Raw genomic sequence first — 27,748 nt, forward strand, 5'->3', positions numbered from 1 at the left:
ACCCCCAGCGTTACAAGGGTCAGTAAGTGGGCAGTGCTCCGACACTGCTGGGCTGGGGCTGGGTGAACACCAGCGGCAGAGAACACAGCAGGCTCCTGCCTGGCAATGCCGGACCCCCAGGCAGATCATAGGTATTGCATTGAGGGCAGCTCTACCTGATTTCTCGCAGCGCTCCCCATGCCACCCTGATGGGCAAACGCAGCCACTGAAGCGGTTGCAGGTACCTCCATTTTGGCAGTGACAATCCAGGGCACAGTCTGCGCCGTAGTGTCCAAGAGGGCAGGCTGGAGGGAAGAGCCAAGAGTTCACTGGTCAACACCTGGCAGCGGTTCAGGATTTTGGCTTGAGGCCGGTGCAAGGAAGAGCACGAGAAGCAACCGTAGACTCAGAGCCCCCAAGGCACTAATACTGTGTCAGAGCTAGGTGTCAGTGGCCCAGGGAGCCAGTCCTCACATGCCCTGCAGTCCAAGTGGTGATGTGTGCTCAGAGCTTTCTACTGTAGGCATTCTCTGCCCCATTCTCTTCCAGCCCAGCTGTGTCCCCAGGGATCCATTGTGGGGCTGGCCAGGGACAGGGGGTATGAGAGGAGACGGGGAAGCAGCAGAGAAGATTTGTTTGCTTCTTTCTGCTGCCATCTGAGCTGTGGAAGTTTGCGTGGCTGATGGGTTGGGGATGCTGTGAGTGCTTTGTCAGGGGGCTGCAAAACTGGAGACATAAGCTGAACTCAGCGTCCTTGAGGGAGCACTATTATATCCGGAATGCTGCACAGACAGCAGGGGACCCCGCAAGAGACAAAAATCACAGCAAACCAAAAATGCCAAATGTATGGATGGGGGCTGCCTTGGCTCCAGGGGTTTCTCCTTTTTGAAACAGAAAGGTCAGGCCAACTCTGCTGCGGAGGGACCCAGTCTGAGGGTGGCACCTCTGTCGGGGAGGGGAGAGGAAGGAAGGCAGGCAAAGCTACTGTACCCGTGCTGCACTGTGACCCACTCCACCCGGAAGCGCAGGAGCAGCCGTACGGATCTGGCAGGCAGAAGCTCAGCCCCTTGCAGCCCTGGTCACTGCTGCAGTGTTCCTGGCAGTTACGGCCAAACCTCCCTTCCCTACAGGCTTCAGAACAAGACAATTCTCCTCATTACTCTGCTGCAGCCAGCACCGGTCCATTCACTGCTTTCCATTTCCACATGGCCTGCCCTGCCCCATTGAACCCAGCACTGCCACCCACCATGGCCAGGACAAGTTATGCAGCCAGCACAGAGATGCACTAACAGCTGATGAACTTACCAAAATCAACAGGGAATTGGGGAGGCCCCATGCCAGAACACGGGTGAAAACAAAAGTCTGTTGAAATCCACAAGGCAGAGCAGAGATGCCGGCCATTACTGGTGGGGGAATCCAGCCTCAATCCCGTGTAAAATACAATGGTATAAGCAGTAAGAGCAAAATATGTATTAGCAGGAGATGGAGAAACACCACTCACAGGGACAGGATAGGCAGACATAACTGCTAAGGAGATCTTAGCCACAGCCAGGGGCAGTTTTGACAGCATCAAAGACAAGTCTAAGCTAAATGGACCCAGGCAAGAAACAGCCCCAGCTACTGCACAGAGCAATCTTTCCACCCCAGTTCCATTTTGCAGCATAAAACTCCAAGGTGGAGCAGCATAAGTCAGAGCTGAGGATTTCTGCCATCTTGCTGGCACAAGAGATCTCAACTCAGGGGACAGTGAACAGATGATCTTTGGGTAGGGCCAGATACTATGAGAACCTAGTCTGCTGTGCCCAGGCCAGCAGGACTAGAGTCACAGAGTATAGGGCTAGAAGGGACCATTGTGATTATCTCGTCTGACCTCCTGCACAGCATAGGTCAGAGACCTGCCCTGAATCAATTCCTGTTCAAACTAGAGGATAATGCTCAGGAAGACATCCCATCTTGATTAAAAATTTGGAGCAATGGAGAATCCACCAAAACCCTTGTAAGTTGTTCTCACTGTTAAAAATTTGCACCTGGTTTCCAGTCTAAACCTGTCCAGCTTTAAGTTCTAGCCAATGGATCTTGTTATACCTTTGTTAGCTATACTGATGAGCCCCCATTATCCAATTTCTCTGCCTTGTGTAGGTATTTATTGATTGATCAAGTCATGCCCTTCTCTTTGTTAAATTAATAGATTGAGCTCCTTGCTTCTCTCACTGTATGGTATATTTTCTGATCCTTCAGTCATTTTCATGGCTCTTCTCTGAACCTTCTCCAGTTTATCAACATCCTTTTAGCAGTGTGGGCACCAGAACTGGACACAGTATCCAGTAACAGCCTCACTAATGCTGTATACAGAGGAAAAATCACCTCCCTACTTGACAGTCTCTTGTTAATACATTCATGGATACATCCACCATCTTAGCTACTGCATTGCAATGGGAGCTCACGTTCAGTCACTCTGGCTCCATCCTGTGGAATCTTCCTCAGCATGCTGGGGAAATGAGGGAATGGAGAAAGGTCGCAAGGATCCCCTTCCCCAGTGTGAGTGGAAGATGCTTTCTGGGTCCCCATCCTCTCTTCAGCACAACTTCAGACCCTTGGTGCTGCGATGTGTAATACAAGCCACGGCTGGAGGACCCCATCTGGCAAATACTAAACAGCTGAAGCTTGGAGTGATCCGCCCCCTCCCCCATGGGTTTATGGTGATTGTGCACCTGCAAGGCGAAGAGACGATGAGATCACTATATTCTGGGTGCACCATGGAATGGAGCCTGAGCATTGTGACCCTCCCTCTTCGTGGAGTCCCAGAGCCCGGGCTCCAGCCCAAGCCCAAACGTCTACACCACAGTTAAACAAGCTCTGCAAGCCTGAGTCAGCTGACACGGGCCAGCTGTGGGTTTTAATTGCAGCGTAGACATACCCTCAGTGTTCAGACTGTATTTTATTCTAAACCCTTCCACTCACATCATTACAGTGCAACATCACAGTATTCAATCCTACATCTTTCTGCCTCTCTTTACTAGGACCTAGCTGGTAAAGAGATCTCCCTCTTTAGGGAGCCCTTTCAGGCCAGGCCACACTCAGCTCAGCCACTACAGTCCCCCCTTGTAATACTTCCTTCCTGGCTTTTATCAGGTTAGCCAGCTGAGGCCTAATTAGTTCCTTACTTCTCCATCCCCTCCTTCTGATTAGCTCATTGTTCAGTCAGCTGTCTTTGGGGAAACTAATTGAGGTTACAGTCATCAGAGTGCTGACCCACCTGTCAGGTCTCAGCACTCTGTCACACACCTCGCCATGAGCTCCCAGTGGGATACAAATAGGGCTACTGTGATTCTGGGATATAGAGAGCAGGGTGAGGATTTTACCTCTGTCATTGGTGAGACAGCTACTGGAATACTGCATCCAGTTCTGACATCCACATTTTTAAAAGGATAGTGAAACATTGAAGAGGGGGCAGAGAAGAGCCACAAATATGAATTGAGGGAGAATATGCCTTACCATTGAGACTTAAAGGGTTCAGTCTGTTTAGTTTACCAGAAAGAAGACTTGATTACAGTATGTAAGTCTGTTCAGGAGAAGAAAATACCAGGTACTTCAGGGCTCTCTTATTCAGCAGAGAAAGACAGAACAACAACCAGGAAGTTGAAACCAGAGAAATTCAAATTAGAAATAAGGCCAAAAATTAGCCATCAAGGTGATTTACCACTGGAACCAGCTCCCAAGGGAAGTGGTCGATTTCCATCTCCTGCTGACTTCAGATCCAGCCCGGCTGCCTTTCTGGAAGAGCTGCTTTACCAGACAAAAGTTACTGGGTTCAAAACACGGGGAACTGAGTGAAATTGTCTGGCCTGTGATAGACTGGAGATAAAACTAGCTGATTTAATGGTCCCTTCTGGCCATAAAGTCTATGAACCCAGACCCTCAGTGGGAGGAATCTTTAAAGGCACCTTTACAAAAGGATGGTCCCTCTGTCCCAGGATCTAAGCCCCAACTTCAGCACAGAGGGAGTCGAGATGACACGCTGCCTCCCACACCCAGCAGTAGCAGAGCCTCTTGCAGGAGAAGGTTCTCTCAGATCCCTGAAGGCTTCACAGCCCTTAACTGAGTGCCACTCTCAGGGGCAGGTAAGGCAGTTCCCTGCCTCTCTGGAAGAAATGGGGAGCAGCGCCTGCCCCCATCCTGCTAGAGGGGCCCAGCCTCCCACGCAGGCCCAGGAGACTCACAAACAACAGACATTTGACAAAACAGTCAAACTCCCAAAAACTACAAACAGCCCCTATTGTCTAGAGCAGGCTGAGCCACAGACCTCCTTGATTCCATCCCCGTGTCAGACTGAGGTCAGCTCCAGCCCTGCATCACTGTCCCTGCCAAATGGCAGAGAAAGGGGAGAGGAAGGCTCTGTGCCTACTGCAGATGGAAAATGCAGAGACAGGGAATCATAAAATCATAGAATATCAGGATTGGAAGGGACCTCAGGAGGTCATCTAGTCCAAGCCCTGGCTCAAAGCAGGACCAACCCCAACTAAATCATCCCAGCCAGGGCTTTGTCCTTAAAAACCTCTAAGGAAGGAGATTCCACGACCTCCCTAGGTAACCCATTCCAGTGTTTCACCACCCTCCTTGTGAAAAAGTTTTTCCTAATATCCAACCTAGACCGCCCCCACTGCAACTTGAGACCATTGCTCCTTGTTCTGTCAGGGTCAGTGTAGGGAGTGAGGTGTTTATTCCCTTGGCCTGTGGAGTTTGGAGGTACCTATGCCCCACGACTGCTTACTCCTGCTCCAGAATGCACTCCTCCCACAGGGGCTAGGTGTGTGGAGTCCATACCTTTCTCACAGCGAGTGCCCATGAAACCTGGAGGGCAGATACACTCCCCAACACCGTCGTGGCAGATGCCTCCATTCAGGCAGTCAGGACAGTCCTTCTCACAAGAGGGGCCCCACTTCTTCGCTGCACACCCTGGGGAGAAAGCAGAGGGGGTTTGGGGCAGGGCCACACCACATGAAACTGTGGGAGCACCGGCTGCATGCTCAGTCTGCAGCTGAAAAATGAACCACAGCCCGACAGAATCCTAACCTCTGGGAATGCGAGTGCAGGGCCAGGGCAACAGGACCCAGCATTCTGACAGCAGGAAATGCCAGAGGGGCCCGTCTCCCGAGCACACAAACCTCAGCTCCGTGGCACACACATGTTCAGCCCCTCCCAGTTAACATGGCTCTGCATGAATGCCTCACTGGCACCCCAAAGGGCAAAGCTGAGCCACTGCTCTCTCCCACCAAACCCCACTGCTCCCTGTTCTCTGGCACCACCCTTTGTGTCACTCAGGCGTGGAACCTGGCGTCACCTTCAATTCCGCCCTCCCTTGCACCCATGCATTCCCAGTGCTGCTTCCCTCTCCAGAACATTTCTTAGATTCCACCTTTGCTTTCCATCCACACAGGTGAGCTGCCCTCCAGGCCCTCCTCACCGCCAGTCCTGACCTCTGCACGTGCCTCCCTGTGGGAGCAGGGCTGGGGAAGAGCACGGCAAGAGCACTGTTGTATCGCAGCCATTTCTGGCTGCCAGAGGAGCCTCACTGGGCCCAACACAGCTTAGCTTAGAGCAGCATCCTGCACAGACCCTAGCTAGCCCCAGAGCCAGAGGCCGGCAAACGCGACGCACAGCTGAGCTCAGACAAAGCCAGACCAGGGCCCATCTCTGCTTGTCTGACCCCAAATCCAAGGCCTCCGTTTCTCTTGGGCCAGGTCCCAGCCTAGACTGAGCCCTCACACCCACCAGCCCCTTCTCCAGTGGTTCTGTTGTATGTCTGGAGCCTAGGCTCTGGCCCCACATGGCATTCCTGCCCTGATCCCTACCCCAGCCAGGCTCCAGACCCAGCCCTGAGGTCCCACAGCAATCTTACCTCTCACAATCAGCCTGTAGAAGGCACTTGTCAGGGGACTGTCCCCAATGAATGTGGCACTGTACACCCCATTCTCACTCAGACCCACATCCGGTAGGGTTAAGGTGAACAGTGTCCCATTTACTTCACCCCGGTCCGTTGTCTGGTAGTAGGTACCTGAATTAAGGAAAGAGGGCAAATGGCATCAGGTCCTGAAGTTACCCAACAGTGGAGCTGGCCTGAATAAAACCCTGTCCCCGTTTGTCCCTGTAGGGCAACGGTTCTTAACCTTTACTGCAGCCTGCACCTCTTTGGTTCTCAAAATATGTTCTCGCACCCCTTATCAAAAATCACTGAAGTAGGTCAGTTCTTTAAACCTGTTTGTATATTACAGTAATTGTTAAAAAATGTGTAATGTTAATAAATACATAGGTTTGATGAAACGAAGTAGTTGTACTTAATTTGTGCTTAATTTGTGTTTTTGATGATTTACCTTCTAAAAAAATCTGGCATCTCTTGCACCCCCAGTGGATGCATGCACCCCAGGTTAAGAACCACTGCTCTAGGGAGAGCCAACCATCTGCAGCTGGGCAGCACCAAGGGACTCTGCCCTCTTCAGCTTGATGACCCAGACACATCTCGAGGATGTGGGTGACCGTCAGGTCTCTCCTGGACTGTCCCTGCAAGGCCAGGCCAGCACAGTGAGCGCAAGGGCATGAGCTAATCCCTGGCAGCCAGTCCCATGGCCGTCTGTGGGGGATAGGGATAGGGATCCCAGAAAAGGCAGAAGTCAGACAAATGTGCAGCCTGACTCCTCCTCTCCCTGGTTAGTGAGGTGCTCCCTCCAGAGTAGGTCTGACCCCTACAGCAGCGCTGTCTGCAGGGACCGCATCCGGTGGAGGCAGTGTCTCTCAGGGTCCAGCTGCACGGCAGCAGGGTGCATGCTCTCCAGCACGGATAGACAGACACAAACTAGCTCTGTTCACACTATCATACTGCAGTGTAGCCAGGACTAGCAGAGGCCAGGGCTCAGGCTAGCTGCCCACATATGTAGCCCAGGGGGCTGGGTGGGTTTGTGCTCAGGCAGCCAGCCTGAGCTGCCAGCCAGGCCACTCCGGCGCAGCTACACTAGTTTTAGGGCGCTATCGTAAGCAGAGCTAGCACGTCTGTTTCCCCACGCTGGCAGGCATTGCGGTGTAAACCTACCTAGGAGAAGGAGGGTTCTAGAGACACTGCAGAGCGAGTCCCTGGAGCCTATGGCACAGTCTGGACCAGAAACTGCCAAGGCTCATCCTGCTCAATGCGACTGCCTTGAGTACTTCATAGAATCATAGAATATCAGGGTTGGAAGGGACCCCAGAAGGTCATCTAGTCCAACCCCCTGCTCAAAGCAGGACCAATTCCCAGTTAAATCATCCCAGCCAGGGCTTTGTCAAGCCTGACCTTAAAAACCTCTAAGGAAGGAGATTCTACCACCTCCCTAGGTAACGCATTCCAGTGTTTCACCACCCTCCTAGTGAAAAAGTTTTTCCTAATATCCAATCTAAACCTCCCCCACTGCAACTTGAGACCATTACTCCTCGTTCTGTCATCTGCTACCATTGAGAACAGTCTAGAGCCATCCTCTTTGGAACCCCCTTTCAGGTAGTTGAAAGCAGCTATCAAATCCCCCCTCATTCTTCTCTTCTGCAGGCTAAACAAGCCCAGCTCCCTCAGCCTCTCCTCATAACTCATGTGTTCTAGACCCCTAATCATTTTTGTTGCCCTTCGCTGGACTCTCTCCAATTTATCCACATCCTTCTTGAAGTGTGGGGCCCAAAACTGGACACAGTACTCCAGATGAGGCCTCACCAATGTCGAATAGAGGGGAACGATCACGTCCCTCGATCTGCTCGCTATGCCCCTACTTATACATCCCAAAATGCCATTGGCCTTCTTGGCAACAAGGGCACACTGCTGACTCGTATCCAGCTTCTCGTCCACTGTCACCCCTAGGTCCTTTTCCGCAGAACTGCTGCCTAGCCATTCGGTCCCTAGTCTGTAGCTGTGCATTGGGTTCTTCCATCCTAAGTTCAGGACCCTGCACTTATCCTTATTGAACCTCATCAGATTTCTTTTGGCCCAATCCTCCAATTTGTCTAGGTCCTTCTGTATCCTATCCCTCCCCTCCAGCGTATCTACCACTCCTCCCAGTTTAGTATCATCTGCAAATTTGCTGAGAGTGCAATGCACACCATCCTCCAGATCATTTATGAAGATATTGAATAAAACCGGCCCCAGGACCGACCCTTGGGGCACTCCACTTGATACCGGCTGCCAACTAGACATGGAGCCATTGATCACTACCCGTTGAGCCCGACAATCTAGCCAGCTTTCTACCCACCTTATAGTGCATTCATCCAGCCCATACTTCCTTAACTTGCTGACAAGAATACTATGGGAGACCGTGTCAAAAGCTTTGCTAAAGTCAAGAAACAATACATCCACTGCTTTCCCTTCATCCACAGAACCAGTAATCTCATCATAAAAGGCGATTAGATTAGTCAGGCATGACCTTCCCTTGGTGAATCCATGCTGGCTGTTCCTGATCACTTTCCTCTCATGCAAGTGCTTCAGGATTGATTCTTTGAGGACCTGCTCCATGATTTTTCCAGGGACTGAGGTGAGGCTGACTGGCCTGTAGTTCCCAGGATCTTCCTTCTTCCCTTTTTTTAAAGATTGGCACTACATTAGCCTTTTTCCAGTCATCCGGGACTTCCCCGGTTCGCCACGAGTTTTCAAAGACAATGGCCAATGGCTCTGCAATCACAGCCGCCAATTTCTTCAGCACTCTCGGATGCAACTCGTCCGGCCCCATGGACTTGTGCACGTCCAGCTTCTCTAAATAGTCCCTAACCACCTCTATCTCCACAGAGGGCTGGCCATCTATTCCCCATTTTGTGATGCCCAGCGCAGCAGTCTGGGAGCTGACCTTGTTAGTGAAAACAGAGGCAAAAAAAGCATTGAGTACATTAGCTTTTTCCACATCCTCTGTCACTAGGTTGCCTCCCTCATTCAGTAAGGGGCCCACACTTTCCTTGGCTTTCTTCTTGTTGCCAACATACCTGAAGAAACCCTTCTTGTTACTCTTGACATCTCTTGCTAGCTGCAGCTCCAGGTGCGATTTGGCCCTCCTGATATCATTCCTACATGCCCGAGCAATATTTTTATACTCTTCCCTGGTCATATGTCCAACCTTCCACTTCTTGTAAGCTTCTTTTTTATGTTTAAATTCCGCTAGGATTTCACCATTAAGCCAAGCTGGTCGCCTGCCATATTTACTATTCTTTCGACTCATCGGGATGGTTTGTCCCTGTAACCTCAACAGGGATTCCTTGAAATACAGCCAGCTCTCCTGGACTCCTTTCCCCTTCAAGTTAGAGCAGGCGGGGTGGAGGGGCACCCGCCCCAGTCTCATTTGCATCGGGAGCAGGGTGGGAGGTGAGGGGGAGACTCACTTGCCACTTGTCCTTGGCTCATGCAATGTAGGGTTCAGTCATGTGTGGAGGAGGGTCTCACTGAGCCCTCACTCTGACCCTGTGTGGAGGGGTTTGCGGGTGATAGTCTCATTGGGATCATGTGCCCTGACTGTGTTTGAACCTTGGAACCTGGTCCAGAGCTCTCTGGGGTCCCTGGCCCTACGTAGCCACAACAGTCTGGTTATTTCACTAGGGTTGCTTGCCCCAGCCTGGCAAAAGGGGTGGATCACTGGGGTCTCCTGCTGTCGGAGGGAAGCTTACAAGAAGCTTACAAGAAGTGGAAGGTTGGACATATGACCAGGGAAGAGTATAAAAATATTGCTCGGGCATGTAGGAATGATATCAGGAGGGCCAAATCGCACCTGGAGCTGCAGCTAGCAAGAGATGTCAAGAGTAACAAGAAGGGTTTCTTTAGGTATGTTGGCAACAAGAAGAAAGCCAAGGAAAGTGTGGGCCCCTTACTGAATGAGGGAGGCAACCTAGTGACAGAGGATGTGGAAAAAGCTAATGTACTCAATGCTTTTTTTGCCTCTGTTTTCACTAACAAGGTCAGCTCCCAAACTGCTGCGCTGGGCATCACAACATGGGGAATAGATGGCCAGCCCTCTGTGGAGAAAGAGGTGGTTAGGGATATAGATGGCCAGCCCTCTGTGGAGAAAGAGGTGGTTAGGGACTATTTAGAAAAGCTGGACGTGCACAAGTCCATGGGGCCGGACGAGTTGCATCCGAGAGTGCTGAAGAAATTGGCGGCTGTGATTGCAGAGCCATTGGCCATTATCTTTGAAAACTCGTGGCGAACCGGGGAAGTCCCGGATGACTGGAAAAAGGCTAATGTAGTGCCAATCTTTAAAAAAGGGAAGAAGGAGGATCCTGGGAACTACAGGCCAGTCAGCCTCACCTCAGTCCCTGGAAAAATCATGGAGCAGGTCCTCAAAGAATCAATCCTGATGCACTTGCATGAGAGGAAAGTGATCAGGAACAGCCAGCATGGATTCACCAAGGGAAGGTCATGCCTGACTAATCTAATCGCCTTTTATGATGAGATTACTGGTTCTGTGGATGAAGAGAAAGCAGTGGATGTATTGTTTCTTGACTTTAGCAAAACTTTTGACACGGTCTCCCACAGTATTCTTGTCAGCAAGTTAAGGAAGTATGGGCTGGATGAATGCACTATAAGGTGGGTAGAAAGCTGGCTAGATTGTCGGGCTCAACGGGTAGTGATCAATGGCTCCATGTCTAGTTGGCAGCCGGTATCAAGTGGAGTGCCCCAAGGGTCGGTCCTGGGGCCGGTTTTGTTCAATATCTTCATAAATGATCTGGAGGATGGTGTGGATTGCACTCTCAGCAAATTTGCGGATGATACGAAACTGGGAGGAGTGGTAGATACGCTGGAGGGGAGGGATAGGATACAGAAGGACCTAGACAAATTGGAGGATTGGGCCAAAAGAAATCTGATGAGGTTCAATAAGGATAAGTGCAGGGTCCTGCACTTAGGATGGAAGAATCCAATGCACCGCTACAGACTAGGGACCGAATGGCTAGGCAGCAGTTCTGCGGAAAAGGACCTAGGGGTGACAGTGGACGAGAAGCTGGATACGAGTCAGCAGTGTGCCCTTGTTGCCAAGAAGGCCAATGGCATTTTGGGATGTATAAGTAGGGGCATAGCGAGCAGATCGAGGGACGTGATCGTTCCCCTCTATTCGACATTGGTGAGGCCTCATCTGGAGTACTGTGTCCAGTTTTGGGCCCCACACTTCAAGAAGGATGTGGATAAATTGGAGAGAGTCCAGCAAAGGGCAACAAAAATGATTAGGGGTCTAGAACACATGAGTTATGAGGAGAGGCTGAGGGAGCTGGGCTTGTTTAGCCTGCAGAAGAGAAGAATGAGGGGGGATTTGATAGCTGCTTTCAACTACCTGAAAGGGGGTTCCAAAGAGGATGGCTCTAGACTGTTCTCAATGGTAGCAGATGACAGAACGAGGAGTAATGGTCTCAAGTTGCAGTGGGGGAGGTTTAGATTGGATATTAGGAAAAACTTTTTCACTAAGAGGATGGTGAAACACTGGAATGCGTTACCTAGGGAGGTGGTAGAATCTCCTTCCTTAGAGGTTTTTAAGGTCAGGCTTGACAAAGCCCTGGCTGGGATGATTTAACTGGGAATTGGTCCTGCTTTGAGCAGGGGGTTGGATTAGATGACCTTCAGGGGTCCCTTCCAACCCTGATATTCTATGATTCTATCCTGGGAAGCAGTGACTCTGAAAAAGATTTGGGGGTCGTGGTGGATAATCAGCTGACCATGAGCTCCCAGTGTTAGGCTGTAGGCAAGAGGGCTAATGCATAAACAAGGGAATCTCGAGTAGGAGTAGAGAGGTTATTTTAACCTTTGTATTTGGTTCTGGTACAACTGCTGTTGGAATCCTGTGCCCAGTTCTGGTGTCCACAATTCAAGAAGGATGTTGATAAATTGGGAGGGTTCAGAGAAGAGCCATGAGAATGATTAAAGGATTAAAAAACATGCCTTATAGTAGTAGATTCAAGGAGCTCCATCTACTTAGCTCATCAAAGAGAAGGTTAAGGGGTGACTTGATCATAGTCAATAAGAACCTGCATGCAGAACAGAAATTTGATAGTAGGAGAGCTCCAGCGGCCAAAGGTCTAACACAAGCCAATGGCTGGAAGCTGAAGCTGGACAAATTCAAACTGGTGATAAGCCACAAATGTTTAACAAACCACTGGAACAATTTACCAAGAGCTGTGGTGGATTCTCCATCACTGGCAATTTTTAAATCATGGTTGGAAGTTTTTTCTGAAAGGTTTGCTCTGGTTCAGGCTGGAATTAATTCAGGGAAGCTCCATGGCCTGTGTTATATGGGAGATCAGACTTGCTGATCACAGGGGTCCCTTCTGCCTTTATTAGCTATTAATCTCTTGGGGGCATGGCTCCCTGGGGTCTCCTGCTGGGGTGTGAGGGGACTGCTCACTAGGGTTGCCTTCCCCAGCCAGGGGAAGCCGCTCACTGGATCACTTGCCATTTCTTTTCCACAAGACATCTGTGTTCTTCTTGTGAAGGACTTTGGCAGAGAACGTGGCCGAGTCTGCAATGCTCACAGTCTGGGTGACTTTCAGTGGGACCAGGTGGGCTACAGAGAAACAGAGAAACAAGGGTAAAGCTTAGGAGGGCGTTTGAGCGTCCACAATGACTCCTCTTTCCCAAGAGGGGACAGCTGCTATGGAGGAACTGCCAACCCCCGGGACATCATTAGGACCAAAAAAAGGAAAAAGTTAACATGTCCTTCTATGGCACAGTCTCATTGCTGATATCACTGAGAGCAGGGCAGATCCAGGCCAAGCAGCACTCTGATATCCTGGGCACTGGGATGTAGAGATGGGAGCTCCTCACACCCTGTACTTCATAGGTGCTGGAACTATGGGTATGAGGGGCGCTGCCGCATGCCCCGGATTGAAGTGGTTTCCATCATATCCAGGGTTTACTGTTTGGTTCAACTGCTCTCTATACACATTGTTCCAGCCCCCCTTGCTGTGCTCCAGGCCATTCTGAAATCCAAAGTACAATGAAGTTACCTCCTAGATAGGATTTCTGCAGAGTGGCCAGGAGTCACCTCTGTCCCTGGCAGTATCACAGGCTGTGGGCTCCTTGTGGGGGCTGAGGAGGGAGCTGCACTGCTCCTGCTTGGGCCTCTAGTCAACGTTTCCACCCATGGGCACAGGAAGTCTGGACCCCGGTATCTCTATGAGCGAGCAATGCCCGTGTGGCCGGACTGCCGGAAGAGCAGAGAACCCCAGAGAGGCCCATGCATGAGAGAGAAAGGGATCAAACACAGTCAGTGATGGTCTCTGCCCTCTCCGAGCCCTTCTAGGTCCAGCCCGCCATGTGGCAGGAGGTGCAAGGCAAGGAGGGGAGCAGGAGGCATGGCAGGAGGACACACAGACACAGAGCCTCTGTCTGTCTGGATTCTCCAGTGTCCACAAGCCTAGCACAAAGGAGGGGGAATTGCCCTCTCATACTAACCAGTACAAGGCTAGACGCAACCCATGCAGAAGGGGGCAGCAAGACAGGAAGGTCACTCGGGAACGAACATTAACAGACAAGCTGTACCTGCTCTGCTGATTTTCCCTCTGCTGATACTCACACCTTCTTGCCAACTGTTGGAAACGGGCCGCCTTGACTGCACTGGTGTCCTTAGCACTACAAAAGTAGTTTTCCCTCCCTTGGTATCCACCCCTTCTTGTCAACAGCTGAGAATAGGCCACTTCCACCTTAATTGAATTGGCTCATTAGCACTGACCCCGCCACTTGGTAAGGCAACTCCTATCTTTCATGTGCTATAATATATATTCTGCTTACTTTTTTCCACGGGATGCATCCGATGAAGTGAGCTGTAGCTCAGGAAAGCTCATGCTCAAATAAATTGGTTAGTCTCTAAGGTGCCACAAGTCCTCATATTCTGCTTACTGTTTTTTTTCCATTCTATGTATCTGATGAAGTGGGTTTTAGCCCACGAGAGCTTATGCCCAAATCAATTTGTTAGTCTCGAAGGTGCCATAAGGACTCCTTATTGTTTTTACTGATTCAGACTAACACGGCTACCGCTCTGAGCTGTACCTGGACACCTTGCAGTAATCACTGGCACCACCAGAGAGCGCTTTGCTGGCAACAATGATTAGGCATTGAGAAGGCTTTGGAGTGAGGCACTGTTGCAAGGCTGGGAGTGATGGCAGGTTTGCCGAGGACTGCTTGTTGCATAGTATGGGCTGGAGAGGGGAGCAGGACAGTTCACAGGGTAGGTGTGGAAGTATGAATGTGCCCAGTTGTGCTTATGCTGGCGCACCCACTCGCTCCAAAAGGGCCGTAATCCTGTTGCTCTTCAACCTCTTGGAGCTTTCCTTTGTTAAGATAGCAGAAGGGAAGTGCCCCTCCCAGACTGTTCCTTCAGTTTCTTTTCCCATCTCCCCCAGCTGCTGTTAGTGGCCTGGTCCACAGGCTTAGTCCAAGAGGGCCCCTGGGCAGGCAACCAGCCCCACCACCCACTTCCCACAGTCTGATCTGCTGCAATGAGATTACAGGCACAGACTCACCCTTGTCTCACAACACAAACAATAAATGCGGCCAAAGCATTTCACAGTTCTCCTAGGGATTTTCAGGTTTTCACAGCAATTGTCAGTTTAATGTTTCCTGTGAAATCTGTGTGGCTAATAAAACAGCTTTGTAAGTGTGTAGTGATCACTGTTACCCAGTGGAGTCTATATTAGGTATTTATAAATCATAAACACTGTTAAAAGAACATTAAAGTTTGAAAGTCAACCACTAAAAAGTTAGGAAGTGCCAGAATTAAGGCTGGCCGTGCAGCCTTATCCCCCCGCCCCACGGGTTTGCATTATGATACAGCCTCTGATGATCTGATCCCATACTGTTTTTTTCCACAGGCCCCTGCCTCATTCCGTGCACAGGAGGATGGTGCTCTGGGGATGTATCAGGGTTGTGCAGGGAGTGATTTTGTCTGTAAGACTCCTGCTTCATTTGTTGCAGAAGTGGGAAGGTGTGCAGTGAATGAGGCAGAGGACTGCAGGAAAAGAAAGGATGGTTTCCTGGGTAAGGGAGCTGAATGCTGCCTTGGAGAATTGTATCTCTGCCTCTGCCACAGAGTTCCCCTGTGATGCTGGGCAAGTTACTTAAAACCAAAGTGCTCACAAATTGTTTGGTCTTCATTTTCTGGATTCCCAGTGTGAGATACCTGGGGCCAGATTTGCAGAAATGGTAAGCACTCATAACTGCAACTGAAGTCAATTGGAGCTGTGCTTTGAAAGTATAAAGTGCTGTAAAACTGCAAAGAAGTCTGGGAAGTCTCAAGTCTTGTGAGTCTCAAGTAGACGTTTCTAACAATTTTGGCCTTAATGTCTCTGCCAAAATTGTAAAGTGGCGATTAAAATACTAACTCATCTCACTGGGGTGTTGTGAAGATAAATTCATTGAGCTACTATGGCAAGAGCATCACAGAAACACCTAGGAGGAAATTAATAACGTTATTTCCAGTCCTGGGTTTAGATAGGATGTATCCAATAAGGCATGAGGCCACACATTGTATGAGGAGATTTAAAAAGATACTGAATTATGATCTACTAACTGAATGTGGTGGGATCCTATGAAAAAGTAGCATGTGATCGTGTATTAAGGATTGTATCATAATGAATACGCATGGGGGGGAATTAAGTTTTCATGGGAACCCACATAGTCACCACAGAGTTGGAACCTTTAGATCCACCCCAAAGTCCTGTGCCATGTGAGCTAACAGAATAACTGGCAGCAGTAGAAGACTGTCCTCCTCTATGTGGCCAGCCACTAGAAAGAGGTTTGCCAGGGGGTTTCACAGTGATGTGCTGACAGCAGAGGAATGTTGAACCTCTGGGGTCTATTCTAAGGTCTGAGGGGTGTGTGCTGTAGTGGTTACAGACACTTCTGGCCCTGTGACCCCCCCCAAGACTGACCCCTTCTGCCACTGGCCCTCCAGCCTGACCTCATTCAAGTTCTGGTCTCCCCTCCTCAGTTCCTTGTGCCAACCCTGGTCTTCCCCCAGCCCACTCCTGGCTCTCTACCCATTTTCCACCAAATGCCCTGGCTTCTTGCCCCAGTTTCCCTCCTCATTAACCCCCAAGCTCAGCTCCTCACCCCCCTGCATCCCAGTCAGACTGCATGATTCTTCTCCGCCATGCTGCCTGAGAGCACAGCAGAGACAGGCTTGCAGCTCTCAGTTACTGGGCTCAGAGCCACAACTATGCCCTTTGGCCAAGAGGAGCAAATTCAGCGGAAATCCTGCTCAGCCCCTGCATCCATGAGAGGGAGCATGTGCAGTCTGAGCAGCATGTAGGCGCTGTGGAGGCTGCTGCAGCATGCTCTGTACAGACAAAAATCATTTGAAATTTAGCTGCTAAACTCTAACAAGTCTCTACTGAATATGTGAAAACTGCAGTTTTTAGGGGTTCATAACTTGGCCAAATTTGGGCAAGTTTTCATGGGTAAAAACATAAGAATGGCCATACTGGGTCAGACCAAAGGTCCATCCAGCCCAGTACCTGTCTGCCAACAGTGGCCAATTCCAGGTGCCCCAGAGGGAGTGAATCTAACAGGTAATGATCTAGTGATCTCTCTCCTGCCATCCATCTCCACCCTCTGACAAACAGAGGCTAAGGACACCTTTCCTTACCCATCCTGGCTAATAGCCATTAATGGACTTAACCTCCATGAATTTATCCAGTTCTCTTTTAAACCTTGTTATAGTCCTAGCCTTCACAACCCCCTCAGGCAAGGAGTTCCACAGGTTGACTGTGTGCTGAGTGAAGAAGAACTTCCTTTGATTTGTTTTAAACTTGCTGCCCATTAATTTCATTTGGTGGCCCCTAGTTCGTATATTATGGGAACAAGTCAATAACTTTTCCTTATTCACTCCCCCCACCCATCAGCCCAGGAGCCCTGTGGCAGCTCCCCGCCCCCCCTCCCTCCCTCCCTCCCTCTCCTCGGCCCAGGGAGCCCTGCAGCAGCTCCCCCTCCGTTAGCCCAGGGAGCCCTGTGGCAGCTCCCCCCCATCCCCTCAGCCCGGGGAGCCGTGTGGCATCTCCCCACCCCCCTCCCTTCCCTCCCTTCCTCCCTGTCAGCCCGGGGAGCCGTGTGGCATCTCCTCTCTGCTCTGCCTCCTCCCTGAGCACAACACCGCCGTTCCGCTTCTCCCGCCTCCCAGGCTTGCGGTGCCAATCAGCTGTTTGGCGCGAAAGCCTGGGAGGGAGAGAGGCAGAGCAGGGCGGTGCTCAGGGGAGGAGGCGGAGAAGAGGTGAGCTGGGGCGGGGAGCGGTTCCCCTGCACGCCGCCCTGCTCCCCACTGTTACTTGCTGCAGGCAGCCCTCCCTGCGCCCCCTGCCCCAGCTCACCTCCACTCCACCACCACCCTGGAGCGCGCTTTTGGCCACCCCCAACCACTTGGCACCCTAGGTGACCGCCTAGTTTGCCTAGTGGTTACACTGGCCCTGTAGACCTCTATCATATCCCCCCTGAGTCTCCTCTTTTCCAAGCTGAAAAGTCCTAGCCTCTTTAATCTCTCCTCATATGGGTCCCATTCCAAACCCCTAATCATTTTAGTTGCCCTTCTCTGAACCTTTTCTAATGCTGGTATATCTTTTTTTGCGATAAGGAGACCACATCTGTATGCAGTATTCAAGATGTGGGCGTACCATGGATTTATATAAGGGTAATAAGATATTCTCCATCTTATTCTCTATCCCTTTTTTAATGATTCCTAACATCCCGTTTGCTTTTTTGACTGCCGCTGCACAGTGCATGGACATCTTCAGAGAACTATCCACGATGACTCCAAGATCTTTCTCCTGATTAGTTGAGCTAAATTAGCCCCCATCATATTGTATGTATGGTTGGGGTTATTTTTTCCAATGTGCATTACTTTACAGTTATCCACATTCAATTTCATTTGCCATTTCATTGCCCAGTCACTTAGTTTTGTGAGATCTTTTTTGAAGTTCTTCACAGTCTGCTTTGGTCTTAACCATCTTGAGCAGTTTAGTATTGTCTGAAAACGTTGCCACCTCACTATTTACCCCTTTCTCCATATCATTTATGAATAAGTTGAATAGGATTGGTCCTAGGACTGACCCTTGGGAACACCACTAGTTACCCTCTCCATTCTGAAAATTTACCATTTATTCCTACCCTTTGTTCCCTGTCTTTTAATCAGTTCTCAGTCCATGAAAGGATCTTCCCTCTTATGCCATGACAACTTAACTTACATAAGAGCCTTTGGTGAGGGACCTTGTCAAAGGCTTTCTGGAAATCTAAGTACACTATGTCCACTGGATCCCCCTTTTCCATGTTTGTTGACCCCTTCAAAGAACTCTAATAGGTTAGTAAGACATGATCTCCCTTTACAGAAACCATGTTGCCTTTTGCCCAACAATTTAGGTTCTTCTATGTGTCTGACAATTTTATTCTTAACTATTGTTTCAACTAATTTGCCCGGTATTGACGTTAGACTTACCGGTCTGTAATTGCCGGGATCACCTCTAGAGCTCTTCTTAAATATTGGTGTTTAACTAACCCCCTCATATTGGTGTTACATTAGCTATCTTCCAGTCATTGGGTACCAGAAGCTGATTTAAAGCACAGGTTACAAACCATAGTTAATAGTTCTGCAATTTCACATTTGAGTTCTTTCAGAACTCTTGGGTGAATGCCATCTGGTCCCGGTGACTTGTTACTGTTAAGTTCATCAATTAATTCCAAAACCTCCTCTTGTGACACTTCAGTCTGTGACAATTCCTCAGATTTGTCACCTACAAAGGACGGCTCAGGTTTGGGAATCTCCTGAACATCCTCAGCCGTGAAGACTGAAATAAAGAATTCATTTAATTTCTCTACAATGATTTTATCGTCTTTAAGTGCTCCTTTTGTATCTCGAATGTCCAGGGGTCCCACTGGTTGTTTAGCAAGCTTCCTGCTTCTGATGTACTTAAAAAACATTTTGTTATTACCTTTTGAATTTTTGGCTAGCTGTTCTTCAAACTCCTTTTTTGGCTTTTCTTATAACATTTTTACACTTAATTTGGCAGTGTTTATGCTCCTTTCTATTTAGCTCATTAGGATTTGACTTCCACTTTTTAAAAGATGCCCTTTTATCTCTCACTGCTTCTTTTACATGGTTGTTAAGCCACAGTGGTTCTTTTTTAGTTCTTTTACTGTGTTTTTTAATTTGGGGCATACATTTAAGTTGGGACTCTATTATGGTGTCTTTGAAAAGTGTCCATGCAGCTTGCAGGGATTTCACTCTAGTCACTGTACCTTTTAATTTCTGTTTAACTAACCCCCTCATTTTTGCACAGTTCCCCTTTCTGAAATTAAATGCCACAGTGTCTGGCCCACCAGGGGCTTTCCCTGAACAAGCAGTGGACCGACTTTGAGAACCACTGCTCTAGTTCACCCATCTTATTATTTAGACTTCTAGCATTTGTGTACAAGCACTTTAAAAACTTGTCACTGTTTGCAAAAAGAAAAGGAGTACTTGTGGCACCTTAGAGACTAACAAATTTATTTGAGCATAAGCTTTCGTGAGCTACAGCTCACTTGTTAGTCTGTATTCGCAAAAAGAAAAGGAGTACTTGTGGCACCTTAGAGACTAACAAATTTATTTGAGCATAAGCTTTCGTGAGCTACAGCTCTGCTCAAATAAATTTGTTAGTCTCTAAGGTGCCACAAGTACTCCTTTTCTTTTTGCGAATACAGACTAACACAGCTGCTACTCTGAAACTTGTCACTGTTTATTTGTCTGCCCTTTTCTGATGTGTCAGATTCTTTTTTATGTGAATGTTTCTCATCTGATCTGGCCCATACTTTATCTTCCTCCATCCTCTCCTCCTGACTAAAACCTAGAAAATCTCTCTCAATAGACTCTCTTCTAAGAGAAGTCTCTGCCCGATCCACATGCTTCTCTGCAGCGATCGGCCTTCCCCCCATCTCTTAGTTTAAAAACTGCTCTGCAACCTTTTTAATGTGAAGTGCCAGCAGCCTGGATCCACTCTGGTTTAGGTGGAGCCCATCCTTCCTGTATAGGCTCCCCCATCCCAAAAGTTTCCCCAGTTCCTAATAAATCTAAACCCCTCCTCTCTACACCATCGTCTCATCCACTCATTGCGACTCTGAAGCGCTGCCCGCCCACCTGGCCCTGCACCTGGAACTGGAAGCATTTCTGAGAATGCCACCATAGAGTTCCTGGATTTCAGTCTCTTTCCAAGCAGCCTAAATTTGGCCTCCAGGACATCTCTCCTACCCTTCCCTATGTCATTGGTACCTACACGTACCACGACCACCGGCTCCTCCCCAGAACTACACATAAGTCTATCTAGATGCCTCGAGAGATCCGCAACCTTTGCACCAGGCAGGCAAGTCACCATACGGTTCTTCTGGTCATCACAAACTCAGCTATCTATGTTTCTAATGATCGAATCTTCCAATATTAACTCCTGCCTTTTCCTAATGACTGGGGTTCCCTCCCCTGGACAGGTAACCTCAGTGCAAGAGAATACCCCAACATCATCTGGAAGGAGGGTCCCAACTATGGGAAGGTTTCCCTCTGCTCCTGTTGGATGCTCTCTTTTCCTGAGCCTTTCATCCTCCTTAACAGTGCAGGGGCTGTCTGACTGGAGGTGGGACAAATCTACAGTGTCCCGGAAAGCCTCATCAGCATAGCTCTCTGCCTCCTTAGCTCCTCCAGTTCTGCCACCCTGGCCTCCAAAGCCCGTACATGGTCTCTGAGGGCCCGGAGCTCTTTGCACCAAATGCACACATATGCCACCAGCCTACAGGGCAGGTAATCATACATGCTACACTAAGCGCAATAAACAGGATAGTCCCCACACTGCTTGGACCTCTCTCTAGATCAGTGGTGGGCAACCTGCAGCCTGAGGGCTGCACGCAGCCCATTAGGCTAACCCGCTGTGGCCCACACCGCACAGCCTGTCTCTGTGGCCCGCACTGCTTCCCGCAGCTCCCATTGGCTAGAAACAGTGAACCGCAGCCACTGGGAGCTGTGGGCGGCCGTGCCTGAAGATGGTCAGTGTAAACAAACTGTCTCATGGCTCACCAGCGGATTACTCTGACAGGCCATGTGTGGCCCGCGGGCCGCAGTTGCCCACCACTGATCTAGATTCTCACATCCAGATGATATATAAATCTTCAGTTCTCTCTGCATAACATCTCTAAGATATGGCCTTTCTTATCCATCCACACAGCTAAAACCCGTGTCTTGACTCTTATCCTCTTCTGTCTCGATTATTGCCACATCCTCTCTGGTCCTGACAAATGCAGTCTTGTCCCACCCATATTCATTCAGAATGCTGCTGCAAAGATCATGTTCCTAGCCTATCACTTTGACCAGGTCACCCCTTTCTTTGAATCCCTCCAGTGGCTCCCCCTTCTCTTTAGCATCCAGCATAAGCTGCTGTCTTCACTTTCAAGGCCCTTCCCAGTCAATCCCACTCTAACTATCTCCTCTTGAGTCTCGTTCATTTGTCCAGTTGTCAGTGGTCTCCTCTGATCGGCCCATGATGGCCTCCATTGCCCACTTTTTACAGTTTCAGACACCTTTGTGCTTTATCCCATGCTGCCCCATACTCATGGGAGTGGCTCCCTATAGACATCTGCAAAGTCACCTCATTGTCCGCATTCAAATGTCTCTTCACAACTTTCTTTAGCCATGATGCCTACAAAAATGACAATGGTTAGGCTGCTAGTGTGCAGAGACTGCTGCTCGTCATGCTGACCACCCCTCTTTGTTTATAGTCTGCCATCTGGCTATATTTACCTCTTAGCTTATACTGAGAGTGTAAGCTTTTGCGGGGAGAGACCACCTTTCTGTTCTGTGTTTGTGCAATGCCCAGCACATTGGAATTCTGGTCCATGAGCTATTACCAGCAGGAGAGTGAGTTTGTGTGTGTATGGGGGTGGGGGTGTGTGAGAAAACCTGGATTTGTGCTGGAAATGGCCCACCTTGATTATCATGCACATTGTAGGGAGAGTGGTCACTTTGGATGAGCTATTACCAGCAGGATAGTGAGTTTGTGTGTGTGGTTTTTGGGAGGGGGGTGAGGGGGTGAGAGAACCTGGATTTGTGCAGGAAATGGCCCAACTTGATTATCATGCACATTGTGTAGAGAGTTGTCACTTTGAATGGGCTATCACCAGCAGGAGAGTGAATTTGTGCGGTGGGATGGAGGGTGAGAAAACCTGGATTTGTGCTGGAAATGGCCCAACCTGATGATCACTTTAGATAAGCTATTACCAGCAGGACAGTGGGGTGGGAGGAGGTATTGTTTCATATTCTCTGTGTGTATATAAAGTCTGCTGCAGTTTCCACGGTATGCATCTGATGAAGTGAGCTGTAGCTCACGAAAGCTCATGCTCAAATAAATTGGTTAGTCTCTAAGGTGCCACAAGGACTCCTTTTCTTTTTGCGAATACAGACTAACACGGCTGTTACTCTGAAAACTGGTCCATGACTAGAGCCCTTAAGCACAATACAAATAATAAGAATAAAGTTTGGCAAAGTTATAAGCGCCTCATAACAGGGTCTTACAATGGAAAGTGTCAGGCAACCTTAACTACAGGCATCGCTACCTATGTTCCTATCATAAACATACCCGGCATTGTAGTATCTAGGCAGTAAGATTTGAGTCTGAGCATGGGGGTGAGAATCCAACACTCATGGTTGCTAGTTACTTAACACTAAGGGCTGCTTAGCACCCTTCAGGCTCTGGCCCTTGTTGGGGACAATGCAGAGTCATGCTGCCCAGAGCCCATCAGCATGCACGTATGCAATTGGGGTGGCTAGTACTGCTTGGCCCTTGCACTTGGGAACATAGGGACCAGCCCTTGTGCAACAGTTGGGATGGGGGGAAGACTTCTTGTGCTATCCCCATCCCAAGGGGAACCCAAGCATTAATCAGCTGCTGTGTCGTTCCTTGTAGCAACTTTAAAGTATAGATGCTTCCGGGATCAGTACACAGTCCCCTAAGCTGTGCCCAGGCGGATTACTCAGCAGCTAATCAGTAACAGGGTATGATGTTTTACAGGCAGATTTTCCAGCTTCCTAGACCTTTGGCCATAAAAGCATTGGGCCTGAGAGTATGTCTACACAACAAAGGAAAACCCTGTGGCTGGCCTGTGCCAGCCAACTTGTGCTCATGGGGTGTTTCATTGCTATGTAGACTTCTGGGGTCAGGGACCCTGCAGGGTGGGAGGGTCTCAGAACTCGGGCTCCAGCCCAAGCCTGAAAGTCTACAGAGCAACGGAACAGCCCCGCAGCCCGAGCCAGAGTTGGTTGGCACAGGGCAGCCATGGGTTTTCCTTTGCTGTGTAGACAGACCCTGAGTCTCTGCTCCATGCTGTGCTGCTGGTCCAGATGTAAGACTCAAGCTTGTTGCTGATCTCCAGACCCAGTCTACAGAGGCATCTGCCTGCAAAGCTGCTAGTATCTCTGTCCCCAGGGCCCTGTATCCCGGTGCTGGGGAGCAGTCTCATCTCAGCAGGCTCATGTGGTGTGAATGGTGTGCATTCACACCAGAAACTGCCTCCCTCCCCACAAACCTTCCTGATCAACAAACGCTAGTTGGCCCTGGCTAAGAGTCCTACACCAAATTGCCACAGCTAAGAGCATGTTACATTGTCTAGGTCTGTCATCTCAGACTTGAGCTGCTCTCCTGGGGCCTCAGGTTGTTTTCAGCTACTGCATCCATATTCCACTTAGCTGAATGGCCGGGAGTCCTTGTACAGTCCCCTCATGGCCAGACGCAGTGTAACCACTCCTGGTTGGGCTAGTGCCCCCGTGGACAGTCACTTCAGTAACTCAATCACTCCGGCGCTGTGATGGTTTCTCTGCCAGGTCACATGGCCCTCCAGGCAACTTACAGTCTTTAGTTCCCCCTTTCTGGGGTCACCATTGACCAGAATGAAGTCCAAAATGTCCTTGACAGAAACAAAACCCTCCTGCTGGCTCTGGGGTTATTGCTCAGCTTCTTCCCAGTTGGAGCAGGGCCGCCCCATGGATCCCTGCCTGCCTGGAGAGCATTTCCCCGACAACTCAGGGGCCTTCGGCTCCCTGCAGTCTCTATGAATATTGTGGCAGTTTCCTGGGCTTCCCCCCTTTCACTGCCTCTTATTGCTCTGAGCTTCCGGCCTTTCCTGGAACCTCCCTCCAGCTCCTTCCCCAATGGACTTTATTGCTATTTAAAACTGGCTGGTTTTACACAGGAATCACCGGATTCCCTCAGGTGGGCCCCATTCTGCAATCTCTCCATTCTGATACAGTCTGGCACTCGTCACTGAATGTACTGTAACAAGGTGGGTAGCTATCACCCTGACTCAAGTGCTGCTGGCCTAAGTCTCTCAGACACCTCTGCAGTGGTGTCAGCTTAGTGGGTAATTTCTTACCTCCTGCTCCGTGACAGGACCATAATTCGTACAGGGCCAGGGTGCGACCAAGGAACTAGGAGCAAACCCACAAGCCAGTAAAGACTTGAGTTAGAACCGCCATCCAGTTAGAACAAGGAACTAGCTGAAATGTACCAGACCAAGCTGCCCTGGACAGAAATAAAAGGGTCCAAGACAAACTCTCCAGCAGGGACCCGTCCTCAATGACCTGCCCAAAGCAGAGAAGCTTGTGATGTGCCCCACGCTGAGCCTCACCCCTCAAAAAGAGCCCTGAGCTCAGGAAGGGGATATATCCTTAGAGCCCAGGCAATGGAGGAACTCACATATGCTCCTTTGCAACAGCAAGGCTAGTCTTTTCTAGCTGTTCAATGCCACTTTCGTGGCCCCATCAGCTCTGGGCTTCCCAAAGTCCTGTGATTTCTGAGGCCATCCTGGAAATCAGCCCACAGCCAGACTCCCCCGCTGACCTAATGAGGTTTGACCTGGTCACTAGAAGCTCTGCCCTTAGCCAAGGTACCTTTGGTAGTTCAGCTGCTCAAATACCATTCTCTGGCCTCTGAGTGCTAACGGCCTCAGGAGGCAGCGTAACTCTGGCCTGTCCAGTGCTATTGCATTTTGCACGCCCACACGTATGCTCAGCCATTGCCAGACTGATGTCGCATGCCCAGACTCCTCAGGGAACACTTGGGGCAGGCCTGCAGTTTTTGCAGCCACTTACCATTCCGGCTGTTATGCACATAGACCACCCTGGCCTGCTCCATCTGGGTCCTCCCCAAGCAGTATAAAATCCCCACCAGATCTGCCATTGAAAAGCCTCTGGCTTGGACCTCATTGCTGCGATTCCTGTAGTTCTGGAACTTTGTGTTGGGATGAGTCATCACTATTTTATTGTCCCTCTCGATCTGGAGGTAGCTCACAGCTCGCTCGCCCATCACACAGGAGAGGTAGAAGCTGGTGTGAGATGGACTTTGCACATTGGCGACCAGAGTAATGTCCAGAATGGCAGCTGTGCAGGAGGGATGAGATCGAGAGAGAGCATGTGAGGAGCCACGGTCCAGACACAGCACAGCAGAACACAGCCTTTAGCTCTCCTGGGTCTCAACCTGCCCCTGTCTCTTAGACATGAACCTTCAAGTCAGACCCAGAACACCTTTGACATCTAGCCTGGCTGCAGGTGACTGCGTGGCTGAGCGGGACCGACTGCCAGCACATGGCTAGGCCTGATCCAGTGCGAGAACAATGAAAAAGTGAGGATCTCTGGGTAGGGCACATTTCCTGCAGCATCAATGGGACCCAGGGCTGTTCCCTGCCCTTGCCCTGCCAGCCAGAGCGGGGCCTTCCCCTCTCTCTTTTGACTGTGGCTCTCCCACTAGGATGTGCCTACTGGTGAGCTGGGTCATGGCAGTTGCTATTACAAGCCATGTGACCCAGCCATAAAATCTCTGTTGTTTTCTCCCCAAAAGCTTCTGCTCCCTGCCCCGAACCATAGTGCACTCTAACTGGGAGGGGAGAGGGAGAGTGGGGGAGGGGGACTAGAACAGTGCACCTGCCCCAGCCTGATGCCTCTTGGATGGTTCAGCAGACAGTCCAGATGGTGAGAGTAGCAACAGGGAAAATTCTGGCCTTCTTTCTAATGAAGCCCATTCTTTAGTGGCCCAGCATTGACACACATGTGGCATCAGTGGGGAAGGGGATTTCTCTAGGGTCCAAAGTCAGAGCTCCCCTTTAACCCAGGATCCTTGTCCCATCATCCAGGAACTGCTGAAGGGCCCCATCTAAGGGTGAGACAGACAGAGGTGAAGGGAGTCTGCTGTCCCAGAGCCTCGGCACTGCACCCTGCTAGTTCAGCTAGTTGGTTCGGGAGCCATGCTGGTCACTGCCTCTTTCCAGCTGTTAAGACCTTGGGAGTCCCAAATAGAATAATTTTCCTTGCCGCCCTTTCAGCCCCATTTCTCCAACCATGCACCCTCCAGAGCAGCTAACCTGTGCTTCATCACCATTCCTAGACCATTCTGCAGGGACCTCGCCCCAGCGCAGCTGCAGCATTACAACTGCATGGCCCGAAGCAGACTTTATGGAGACTGATCACCCCTGGCTGTGCAATGGACAAGCCCCTGGAAATTCTTTGGGGAATCAGTGCAGATGCCATGGGTTTCCCACTAGGGGAAAGAAATTTACCTGTCAGGCGCAGGAGGAGGAAAAGAAGATACAACTCCTGGAATCTCATGGCCCTGAAGTGCGTCCTGAATCTGCCCAGTGTCAGGAAAGCCCAAACATGCCCGACGGGAGAGAGACCGAGCTGGCCGAGGAGGCGGTCCCCCTGTCCGGTGGGTTCCCTTTAGATTTTAGTTCCAGTCACAGTGACGGGGGCAGAAGTCCAGGAAGGAAATGGTGCTGCTCATATCAGAGACACAGCGAGAGAGAAGCTTCCCCTTCCCTAACTGGAAAACACTGTTCCCAGTCACCCGGCTCAGATCCTTTTGGAATCTCAGCAGGATGCTGGCGGCTGGTCTACTCGGAGGCAGATTCCAGCATGAGCGGAATGCAGCACAAACAGAAAGTCTCTGTGAGCAGAGGTATCCCAGGTCTGGTTCCAGGCTGCTGATCTGTCAGGGTAACTAGGGCCCTGCCCAGAATTCTCAAAGCGTGTTCCAGCGTCCCTGGGGTTCAAGCTGCTCCTCCAATCATGCGTCGTTTGCATCCACATCCATGACAAGAGGTGACATGGACGTCTGCTTCCTCTCGTACAGTGGCAGGCGCATTCTGGAGCCAGACCGAGCAGCTCAGTGCCCTTGAACTCCAAGCAAACTCATCCGCGAGTAAGGCAGCTGGTGCCAGAGGAACTGTGGAGGGCCCAATGTGAATAATGTCTGTGGGAAGGACTCTCCCAGACAGGGCTGAGCTGGGGGAGGGGAGAGTATCTGGTGGAGGAATCCCAACAGCAGTGAAATGAAACCCTGTTTCCCGTGCAGCATTTCCTGCTCTCCACCCATTGTTCTAACCTGACTCTAGGAGAAGGAGAGTAATGTGTGGCATGGTCCGAGAAGCCACACAGGTGCTGTTCCTTAGGGATGGATAGATCTGGAATGCAAAGACTGCAAATCCTTTTGCATTTCAGGCAGCTTCCCTTCTGCAAGCTCCCCGAGCCCCAGCTCTGTGGGTAGGGTGCTATGAGTCAGCCCACCAGGAAACACATTCACCAAAATGACAGAGGAGAGGGAATTGGTGCCTGGCTGTACTACTGTAAACAGACACTTTAACATGGATTTAAAGAAAGACTGAGAAATCGAGACGGTTCAGGGAAGAGCCACAAGTGACTGGAGGTCTGGAAAAGACACCTCACAGTGAGGTACTTAAGGGGCTCAATCTATTTGG

The 27,748-nt window shown here is 50.1% G+C and overlaps 1 protein-coding gene across 2 annotated transcripts in view; it reads right to left on the reverse strand.

The window, feature by feature from the left end:
• Positions 1-27,357, reverse strand: part of TIE1 (tyrosine kinase with immunoglobulin like and EGF like domains 1) — a 49,580-nt gene extending 22,223 nt beyond the window's left edge. Inside the window, exons 1-7 of one of the 2 annotated variants that reach the window (XM_073358030.1) lie at positions 26,552-27,357; positions 25,092-25,379; positions 12,405-12,515; positions 5,879-6,034; positions 4,804-4,935; positions 970-1,110; positions 156-284 (exon numbers count right to left, since the gene is read on the reverse strand). In XM_073358030.1, the coding sequence (XP_073214131.1) occupies positions 156-284; positions 970-1,110; positions 4,804-4,935; positions 5,879-6,034; positions 12,405-12,515; positions 25,092-25,379; positions 26,552-26,600 (1,006 nt within the window). In that variant the 5' untranslated portion in view covers positions 26,601-27,357. The remainder of the gene's footprint in view (positions 1-155; positions 285-969; positions 1,111-4,803; positions 4,936-5,878; positions 6,035-12,404; positions 12,516-25,091; positions 25,380-26,551) is intronic. The other variant, XM_073358031.1, reaches the window with a different exon arrangement.
• Positions 27,358-27,748: the final 391 nt, after the last annotated feature.

The sequence above is a fragment of the Lepidochelys kempii genome, chromosome 8 (assembly GCF_965140265.1).
Source record: "Lepidochelys kempii isolate rLepKem1 chromosome 8, rLepKem1.hap2, whole genome shotgun sequence".
Classification (NCBI taxonomy): Eukaryota; Metazoa; Chordata; order Testudines; family Cheloniidae; genus Lepidochelys; species Lepidochelys kempii.